Genomic DNA, 10,755 nt, shown 5'->3' with positions numbered 1-10,755 from the left:
TTTAATAATTTCCTTTAAAAAAGACATACTGCGTCATACGTTCTAACAAGACAGCATTAAGCCAAAGCTTGCAGGCGCAATTAACAGCTTCAGTGCCCACCTCGACGCAGCTTTTACCCTCCACTGAGCGGCGGGATAACTGCAACTTCGTCCCCTTCACTCAGGCTCAGGCGCTGTTCCCCAAGAGCTACGTACTCCTGACGCACCGCGAATACAACTTGCTCACGCACACCTAATAGTCTGTTAAGAAAGCTTTATATTTAATATTTTCACATTTGGATCTACCTAGCTACATCATTAAACACAGTTTCCAGAACAGGTAGATACCAAACACCTTCGACTCACTTTGGATGTCGCTTCTCTAGTTCTTGCCACAGCTGAATGGACGTTATATCAGCTCGGACGCATAAAGTCTCTGATTTCACCCCAGCTAGTTCAGCACTTTTCGCAAAGTACAACACCGACACCTGAAAGAGCAGCATAAAAAGATTTTATTAAACTATCAAAAATGCTAAAATCCTTGTCTAGTCAACAGAAACCGATTGCAGAAAGAAACATCATTCGTATTATTTACTCATGTTTATGTAATAGGCTACGTGCTTTGCCTCCGCTCAAAACAAAAGCTGGTCGATCAAAGACGATTCGGTGCACTGTCATACCTCGATACTCATGGATGCAAGTTGTCGAAATGCACTCAAGTCCCACAAAAAGCTTCTGTAACCTGTTAACGCTCCATATTCTCGTATTTTGGCTTCCTCGGACCTTAAATCTGATTGGTCATACGTTAAGTCATCTGACCAGAACAGGAAATACAGTCATATTCAACTAGCGAAGGTCTCAACCGTGTAAACTGCACACAGTTGAACCACGTGATAACCAAGCGCGTCATTGAAAATGTTTTGTATTTCCAATGTTCAATGCATATCAAACAATCAATATCCTAGTACCGCCAGCAGATGTTTCCCATTCTTGACAGCTCTGGCTATTATTTCAAACATTCCAAGAGAAATCCTAAAACTCTCGATTATCACAATAAGTTCTCGGCGATTTCATGGTCAAGAATAAAAGTTACCGTACCGAAAATTATAGCCTTGAATACTGTAGTCTTAGTTGCGTTTAGGACGGTTTATGGCATCATCGCTTGTTTACCGACAGGTGGCAGTCGAGATAATGTTTTCATTACAAACTAGTGTGCGCGTCCTGAGGAATGGCTTATCTGCCATCTATCAGATGTCCAACAGTCTTATCTCACTTAAAGTAGTCGGTCGGGCGTCGACCTCGTGTGTCCTGTTCACTGCAGTTGATGTAATACAACACCTCACTCAATAGCTTGATGATTTGTTCGTCTATATTTGTGCTGCATCCGGGGAAGGACCAAAAACTGTCTCAGCTATTACTAAAATGGCCATACATCCAATATTATCGGTTAAAATTAGGTCATTTTAAAATATTAACACTCATCATCTGAGCTTGACTATCACGCGTCGTTTTAAAGTTGAAAGTAATGGATGCAAATAGTCATACCCATGGTAATGTTAATGTTACGGCTTTATCAATATCAATATCAAGTTATTACTATTCATGCTATTAGGACGTTTTGCGTAATGTAATTATTATCTACTTCTAGTGGTGCATTAGAGAGTTTCTAGGCTCATAAAGGTCACCTGATCATTTTTGGTGAGAGAGCTGTTATAATACTTTCCCCACCCCCCTCAACTTTTGAAGACCGCCCACCAAAGGCATTCGCCTGCTGACCCTCATATAGATTTAAACAGCGAGACTGAATCTGTTTCTATGACAGTCACTGGGTGCGAACATCGTAGGAAGATTAGAAAACTGCCCGTACACCAGTCCCTCTTTATCAAGGATGCTACAGTTACTGCAGCTACGCCAGGGCGTGATCGCGCTTCTCATATGGCTCGCGCACTTCATGGAAGAGTATAAAGTGCAGGGTAATGACGGTTTATTATTGTAATGCATTTATTTGCGTGGTCCGCAGTGTCTGAAGTATTGTAAGGTTTATTCGGTCTGAAGTCTGTAAACTTTTTGTCAGCACACTGTGTGTGAAAGTAAAATAATAACCACGAACTTAAAAAACCCCAAAACTTGTCAGTGGTGCTCCTGAGTTCACGAAGCACTATAGTGATTTCTTGTATTCGCAATTAATTGTACTAACAACTTGTTGTAGGCTATAGTTTAACGATTAAAACCAAAAAAAGAGAGATAATTTCGAAGTTACCCGAATTTTTATGTATTGTCAAAAGTAAAGTGCTTGATACTAATTTTTAGCTGACCTTTTTACATTTAGACAAAAAAAACAGTGTTAGTGTGCACTGAAAAGCTTAGCAAAATGTTTGAAAAATATAAATAATAGATATAAAGGTTCAATGTTAATGTTAAATTTAATTGTAAATGTCAAATGTAAATGTAGGGTTGAAAATATATAGCCTAAATTTAGGAAACGTAAATGTGTGCGTGTGTGTGTGTACACACACGCACGCACGCACGCACGCGCCCTCTGTGATTGTAGAGTTTTTGTATAGAAATGGGTGGTAACATTGAAAGGTACACGAAACTCAACCAGGAACAAACAGTGGGGAAGACACGGCAAAATTGTAATATGGTTTGTTTTTGTCTAATGTATAGCATTTCCCCACTCTAGATATTTCTTTCAAATTTTAAAAACGTTCTTCGAAATTATCGGAAGGTTGCAGAGTCACAAAAAGATTGCACCGCAATATAGTGGCCACTAAAGACAAATAAGCCTGTTACTATTGTTTTGGTTTTTTACAAACTTTTTTTTTTTAATTATTATTTAAAGGTATTTGTTAATGCTTAATATACTTTACATCAGATAAGCCTGTTAAGAAGCGCTCGATCTAAGGCTCTGATATACCACATCTGATTGCGATTGCTGACAGGGCATGTGCACTAAGCGTTGGCCATAACCGAGTAGATCGTGAAATCAGCCGCTTGCGAAAGGGTCGTAACATACTGATTCATTCCAGCTGGTAACTGCTGGCTGGAGCAAGGGAAGAATGGGAGATGTCAGGTCCTGTACATGTCTGGGATGAACCGCGAAGAATGCTGTAGAAGCGCGCAGCTGGGCATGGCGTGGACGGAAGAGGACGTGCCCAGCAACACATTATTTCGATGGTTGCTACTAAATGGCGGCGCACCGAATTGTATACCATGTAAAGGTAAGGCTGATACATCTTCCCCAAAATTGTGTACCATGTAAAGATATCGCTGACACAGTAAGTTTTATTATTTTACGAAAAGTATTGTTTTGTGTATTGATTTGTTAGAAACATGCGATAATGTGGACTGTGGCGCTGGAAAGAGATGTAAGATGAAGAGAAACAAACCACGATGTGTGTGCGCGCCGGACTGCTCCAACATAACCTTTAAGGGCCATGTCTGTGGCTCGGATGGAAAAACATACCGCAATGAGTGTGCTCGCCGCAGAGCAAAGTGCAAGAGAAACCCCAACCTGGTCACCCAGTATCAGGGCAGGTGCAAGAGTAAGTAAGGAGACTTATGTTCAAAATGTAATAAAAGCTAAAAGACAAAGTAAACGTTCATATTTGCCAATTATCCCGTTTTCCTAGCATCAGCGGACATTACTACCACACAAAAACACTCTCAAAGGGAGAGTAGCCCTTTAAGAGCTTCCAACTTCAAACTTCATCTCTATTTGATAAACAAGTTTAGCACAGAGCATCGTCAAATTTAGATGCAGTCAGAATCTCCAAAAACTTTAGTATTAGAAATAGGCTTTGTGGTCAATTTTCTCATTCTCCACTTTACAGAAACGTGCCATGATGTCCGATGCCCAGGTTCCTCCACGTGTGTGGTGGACCAGAGCAACAATGCCTACTGCGTGAGCTGCAACCACGTGTGCCCTGAGGTCAAGTCAGTTGAGCAGCACCTGTGTGGGAATGATGGCATTGTTTATAACAGCGTGTGCCATCTCCGGAAAGCAACGTGTATTTTGGGAAGATCTATTGGGGTCGCCTACGAGGGTAAATGCATAGGTGAGAATGGGGTCATTTTCCAGTGTATAGCTCAGCTCAGAGGATGACCTAGAACTGACCTAGAACTAATGCTAGCAATGGTTGTTCTGTGTTGTACAGGATAAAAAACTGGGCCAAAACTGACACAGTCTTCAGGCTCAAGCTTATGTAACACTCTGTTAAACATGTGGTCCTCATTAGTTTGCTATGGTGCAATAACACATAATTCCATCATCTGAACACTGAGCAATGTATTATTGTGCCCCTGCTCATTTATGTTTTATCCAACCATCTTTTAGATTAGTCAGTGAGAAAAAAAACAGTTGTCTCTGCGCCAGAGGCTTTGTTTAACCCCCTGTTGGTGTCCTCAGATGCCCAATCATGTCAGGATATCCACTGTCCAGAGGGGAAGAGGTGTTTGTGGGACATGCAGACAGGACGCGGCCGCTGCTCTGTATGTGAGGATGAATGTCCAGAGAGTCGTCCTGGAGATAGTGTGTGCGCTAGTGACAACACCACCTACCCTAGTGAGTGTGCCATGCGTCACGCTGCCTGCTCCCTGGGGCTGGTCCTGGAGGTCAAGCACACTGGCTCCTGCAATTGTAAGTAGAGGACACTTAGACTGGACACGCCATGCGCTGTTAGGAACCGTATCATCTGAGCACTTTTCCCACTTCCTTACCATCTCCCCAGGGTACCATCCTGTACCCTCCAACCCATACTATTCACATATCACACCATCAGGAGCAGAAGAATTGGGGAACTGTAGTGCACCTATGTGCCCTTATGCTATGGTTTTAGCTCTCATGTCAGAATTTGGTACCACTGGTGTCTGAGGACAATAATCAGACTTTTTTGCTCACATAATGACCTGCTTTAATATAAGGAAGGATTTCAGTTTAAAACTCAGGACAGTTATGAGTTTATACATTGAAACAAAAGGCTGCATTGTTGAAAAGGAGCTAAATTACTTGTATGAACATGTCATGCGAAGAGCACATGGGAACGTACGTTCAGTTTTCTCTGAAATGTCTGTGAAACATGTTCTGTTGCTTAAATCTTTGACTCATCAACTGATGAACATCTTAGCTTGAACATAAGATCTGAATGTTCTGTATTCTGCGATTTTCACATTCCATTCTGCATTTGGACCCTATTTTGAACTGACTTATTAAGGTCAAGTTTGTTATCCAGATGAAGAAGATAGTCAATTCTGTTTCAAACAGTTTAAATACATAGCTGTTTATACCAACCGCAATAGTCACTAACCTAAAAGCAGCAATATTTCTACACTGCTGAGAATTATTTATTGTGAGGATATAATTACTCCTTTCTCCTTTTCTTGAACATAAGTTAACATGACAATCAATTCCATTTTTTAACATCAGCTTCATGTCCTGTTAATTTCCTCATACATGAGTGTAAAGTTGCTCTCAAACGTCAGGAGACAGAAAACTAGAACCTCTGGTGATGTCATCAGAAGAGATTTCCAGAAAAGAAATGGGGGCCATGGGGTTAAGCCTCTTAAACTTGTCTGGGTGGTTGATGGGTCCTCTCGTTAGAAGCATGACCCAGTAATAATACATCAGTCTTGTTCCTTCCAGTTATACACGTCTGTACAATGCTGAACCTGACATTGAAGAACAAGGAAGTTTCCCATTCAGCTACACCTGATGGACTAGCTTTGCAGATGCTACTTCTAGTTGTGTCCATTCCAAGACTAAGAGTAATTTTCAGGGAAAATATTACAGTTTAGTGCAAAACCAAATTTGATAACTGGCCTCATCTGTGATTCCAAAAACTCATAATATGAAGCGACTATCTATTATATGGCAAGAAGACAACTAACAGTGGTTTAGAAGATCCATTTGCTATAACATGCCTATAGGTTGTTTAACAAAACTGTTCATTGATTTGTTCGTGTGGGAATTTTAAAAACCTGAATTCCTGCCATTAGTCTCAGTAAGGCAATATTTCCATGAGATATGACTTTTTATTTTTTATTTATGTTATTTGTGTTTTATTTTCACTGTCAGTGTCTTTTGATGAAGATGGCAAATTTCTGTCAGTCAGTAACTGAATTGGGTAAGGTAAGGTGTTCTGATCAACCCTCGTCAAAGCCAGCTGAAAATTAAAGCACTTTTCTCTTTGCTTCCAGGCGTAGACCACTGACCCACGTGAACCCCTGGCCCCCTCTCACTCCTACAGCACAAGGTTGACAGCCTGCCTCCTTGTGAAAACCAGATGCGTTGCTGGAGGGAAACAAGCTTTATCATTTCAGCTGCTTTGTTGGAGGAAGCAAATTTGATAATCAGTTGTTTTTGAAGAGACTTTTTTCCTTTCAAAGCCATGCCATCAGATTCAGTGCTGTTGTCTTTCATACCGATGCAACAGCTACTTGTGCTCCTCCATGTAGCCATGTCAGAGCTGATGGAGGAGGAAGAGGATGAAAATCAGGACTGCGCAGATTATGTTCGCATATCTCTGATAATGACTATGTCAACCAACATCAGTAATAGGACTTCAATACAGAGTCAGTATTCATACTGTACATAGATGTAATCTTATTTATTTTCCAGGGAAAGAAATGAGGAAGATTTCATACAGCTCTGATTTCTGGATGTTTATTTATACATTTTTGTCCTTTTATTTATACAATTATAATGTTTGACTCTCTTTTGTCTTGTATATTATCCAAAGAAGAAAAAACATTATTTATTATATGGTGCAATGAGTTTATAAAGTGTTTACTGAGTTTGTGACCTAATATATGCGTGTAATTTCTTACAGTGTCCCTACATGGAGCATCTCCCAGGCTGCATGTATGTTGGAGTGCGAGTTTGGTAGAAATCTAAAGTTCACTAATAGACAGATAATAGTCATAGAGAGATTTGCTTGTTTACAATGAAAGCTGACTAAAAGTGCTCTGCTATAAAACTTCAGAAATGTTTAATCTTCTCTCATAGAAAAAAAAAGCCATTTCCTGTGAAAATAATAATGTGAGGGAGTAAAAGAAAAAAAAAACATGGACAACAAAATGTGTTTTTCTATATTCAATGGATTTTTAAAATCAAAAATATATGCTTGAATGCTTCCAGTGCTTCTTGTAGATAGCTCAATTTTATCACAAAATGTATAGGATTATCTATATCAGTTATGTTACTTTTTATTTCACCTTTTTTATGATTTTGGAAATTTAGCTATAAGTGGATAGTTCTTTTTATTGTTTGGTGTACATAAGATAGTGATGCTGTTTGTAAACATGCAATATGACAAAAAATTGGGGAACAAATCTTGTTTTCATTAACCTTTACACAAATTCTTCTCTAAGAAGCACATGTTTAAGTTGCAAACATTCAAGCTGGGCTTGAGGAAAAAAATAACTCAAAATAAAATGTAAGTGCTATTTTTTTAAATTAGGAATTACATCTGTGTTGACAGCCACATCCTAATTTAAAATCTCAAATCTTTTGATGATTAGTTTTCTGAATTAGAATAATTCAGAAAACAATTCTTACCACTTAGCTTTGACTTAGAGGGCAGTCCTCTGTGCATGTACCCCCGTCTCTAATACATACACATTCACGTACACACACAGCCAAGTCCTACAGTAGCACCCAGAGTTGTCTGAATCAGGGCGGGAAAGCTAATTTGCCAGGAAGTTGTACAATTAACTGGCTAGGAGTGGGGTGGCCCCTCTGGACTGGTCATCTGTGTTTGCCCCTCTTGTGTGGATGTACACAGCCTCACTCATCTATGTCTGAGCAGATCTCTTTCATGCACATGCATTTAAACATCCAGTTATTATTTGGGTTTAGTGCCTCGTCTTTTCACTGTAAATCAAAAGACTTGGCTATTTTTGAAAAAAAAGGGTTGATAGAAATACTGAGCCCATGAGCTGTACATGAATTGTATCTTAGGCTGAAGGAACAGTAGTGAAAGCTGTCCTACTTTGGTTCTCTTTCACTCTGCAAGACAAGCTGAATCAGCAGTGAACCATGCTGTTCTATCCGGGCCTGTATTCTTAAAAGGCAATATAGGCCCTGGATCCACACTGCTACCTGATTGGCAAGACTGCACAATATATTATTTGCTATTGTTTGTAAAAATTGCCATGCTAAAGTGAGAAATATGCAATTGAGCTCTTTAACAAATCAAATATTTTTAGTATGAGCTGTCAGCATAAGCATGATCAAAGCATGTAAATCAAATTTATTTATATAGGGCTTTTTACAACAGCTGTTGTCACAAAGCAGCTTTACAAATGTCTGAGTCCAAGCCTCCAGTGAGCAAGCCAAGGGCAACAGTGGCAAGGAAAAAGCAACTCGAGCATGAGGAAGAAACCTTGAGAGCAAGTAATATGGATTGTAATATGGGCTGATCTGTAACCCAGTCACACAAGAGATCCAGTAAAGTATTTTCAATATATTACATTGCACGTTATAATGACTATATGTAACATAACTGCAAGATAGCACTTTATCCTAATTGTAGAGAGAGGAAGACAGAGAGAGACAGAGAAAGAAAAGTAAAGAAAAAGGAAGACAAAGAATGTGATTTATTGAAAGGGCAAGAAATAAAGGATAAAAGGATATACAGAAAGGGAGAATAAGAGGGAAGAGTGAAATGGAGAGTCAGACAGACAAAGAAAGGAAGAGTAATCATATTTGAAAGTGATTACTGCAGCAGAGAGATTGTAATCAGAGTTGCAGTCTGTGCGGCTGTTTTGGAAAGTGGAAGGCAGCCTCCATAACTACATTAAAGAAATGCTGACACAGCAGTCAGAATGAAGAGTGTGGGATTTTTCCCACGACCATAACTCCACACTGCAATTCCTATGACCTTCAACGCTGGCCAGAAGACATCTCTGTGACTGTGGTGACATATCATTGTTAAAGTTGAGGAAATAAAGAAAACAAGTTGTTCTTTTTAGATATCTCAAGAATTCATGCAGACATTTGTATGAGGATGCAGACGTTTTCCTTGCATAGCTAAAGTGGAAAACACAACAAAAGAAGGGGAAAAAAAACCCCAACAACACAGCAGCAGACAGCAAAACCTTCACTTTTGCTGACTATTATGAGGAAAATTATCACCAGTAGATGAACTGAAGCTGCCATGTCGGAAACAGTCCATCCTCCTTAGACCCACTGGAGTAACTAAGACTCCACATCTACAGTGTAATGCAATAAAGCATGATCTGGCTACTAGCTTGACATCTAGTACAGTTTCTTCCTTAATTCTACCAAGGGAATTTTTCCTTGCCTCTGGCTTGCTCATTAGGGATCTGCACCCATATATTTGTAAAGCTACTTTGCGTCAACTTGTGTTGTAAAACATGTTACATAAATTTGATGTTGACTCAAGAGAAAAGTTGTGTTGTGGAGTCCAAGGCTGCCCAGGCAGGTGACGATTTCATGGTTTGCTGCCGTTGGGTTGCTGAGTTGGAGTTTAGAGCAGGCTGTGTGCTTCTCTGAGTCCAACAGGCTCCTGTTTCAACTCCAATAGAACACTGTCTACTGATACCTATGAGACAGAATCACATTTTAGGGGTCAAAAATGTAGGTGTCTTTCTGTCTATACAAGCTTGATGTAAGAACATTTAAAGGCTTTTTGCTACAGATACTATATTCTTTAGACTGTCCTCCATGCTCGTTTAATATTCCAGAGTATAGAGGTTTTTCTTCTTTTTAGGGAGGGGGGGAAAGTAAAGAAAAGTCACCCCTGCAGAAACAGCTGATAGAATTAAAGTCCATGTCAGCTGAAGTGTTGTTGGCCGTTTTCTAAATTTCTCATAAATAGTCTTTATTCGTGCTTACTTGGGTTTGTTTTAGTTTCTAAAGAATGGCAGCAAAACACAGAGAACCACTAAAAGGGACCTCGGCAATTTGACCCGATCCCATAGCTGCATCCTCTTTAAGACAGTCCTGGCGCTTGCATGACTTTCTTGGGCGCCGTGAAGCCTTCATCACTGCAATTAAACTTCTCTCCTTGAAGTTCTTGATGATTCAATATATGGTTTAATTAAATCAGGTGCCTTGTCCTCATTAACTTCTTTCTCCTGAGCCAACAAGATCCCTGAAATGATGTTAGCAGGACATTTTGTGGCAGGGCTGAAATGCAGTGGCTGGAATGCAGTCATTTTTGTTGAGTTTTCATGGCAAAACTTTTCATGGCAAGGAATGACTTTGCAATTAATTGCAATTCATCTGATCACTCTTCACAATCTAGAGTTAATGCAAATTGAAGCAGCAAACTTTGTGAAAACCAACATTTGTGCTAGTCTCGCCACGAATGTACGTTATTACATCTGATCACACAGGCTGTTTTCTCTACAAAACAAAAACTAGTAGAGTTGCAACATTAACCAAGATGGTGAATAAGAAACCTTCTGAGAATGGTCTCCTTTTATACAGGAGTAGTGGAGATTGGAGGAGAAGCATTTTTTTTTTTTTTTTTTTTTTAAAGATTAACATAATTCTGCCTGCCAGACTGACGCTGAATAAAAGCGGAACATATTTAAAGTTTCTGTCTGGCAGACAGCTTTGTGGAGTTGTTCAGACATAGATAGAGTTTAAATATTAATCCCAAATATTAATCTGTCTGCATACTAATGTGTCTGGGGCTGTCTGCTACTCTTGACTTCTTTTGGATATGGTCTTTTAGCTAGACATATATTCTCAGTTTTCAAAAGAGTGATATCTGCGAGGGCTTCTTTGATTCACAATTTAATTTCCAT

The 10,755-nt window shown here is 39.5% G+C and overlaps 2 protein-coding genes across 2 annotated transcripts; one reads left to right on the top strand and one right to left on the bottom strand.

The window, feature by feature from the left end:
• Positions 1 to 105: 105 nt before the first annotated feature.
• LOC113576239 (molybdopterin synthase sulfur carrier subunit) lies at positions 106 to 777 on the bottom strand. Its single transcript, XM_027008215.2, has 3 exons — positions 660 to 777; positions 346 to 467; positions 106 to 240 (listed from the first exon to the last, which is right to left on the bottom strand). The coding sequence occupies exons 1-3, from the start codon at positions 669 to 671 to the stop codon at positions 114 to 116; spliced, it is 261 nt and encodes an 86-aa protein (XP_026864016.2). The 5' UTR covers positions 672 to 777; the 3' UTR covers positions 106 to 113.
• A 1,002-nt stretch (positions 778 to 1,779) lies between these two features.
• Positions 1,780 to 6,778, top strand: fstb (follistatin b). Its single transcript, XM_027008474.2, has 6 exons — positions 1,780 to 1,952; positions 3,009 to 3,200; positions 3,309 to 3,524; positions 3,813 to 4,037; positions 4,388 to 4,618; positions 6,175 to 6,778. Exons 1-6 carry the CDS (start codon positions 1,868 to 1,870, stop codon positions 6,186 to 6,188), a joined length of 963 nt encoding a protein of 320 aa, XP_026864275.2. The 5' UTR covers positions 1,780 to 1,867; the 3' UTR covers positions 6,189 to 6,778.
• The last annotated feature ends 3,977 nt before the right edge of the window (positions 6,779 to 10,755 follow it).

The sequence above is a fragment of the Electrophorus electricus genome, chromosome 17 (assembly GCF_013358815.1).
Source record: "Electrophorus electricus isolate fEleEle1 chromosome 17, fEleEle1.pri, whole genome shotgun sequence".
Lineage (NCBI taxonomy): Eukaryota > Metazoa > Chordata > Actinopteri > Gymnotiformes > Gymnotidae > Electrophorus > Electrophorus electricus.
The sequence above is the reverse complement of the archived record's forward strand: the minus strand, read 5'-3'. Positions and strand labels throughout refer to the sequence as shown.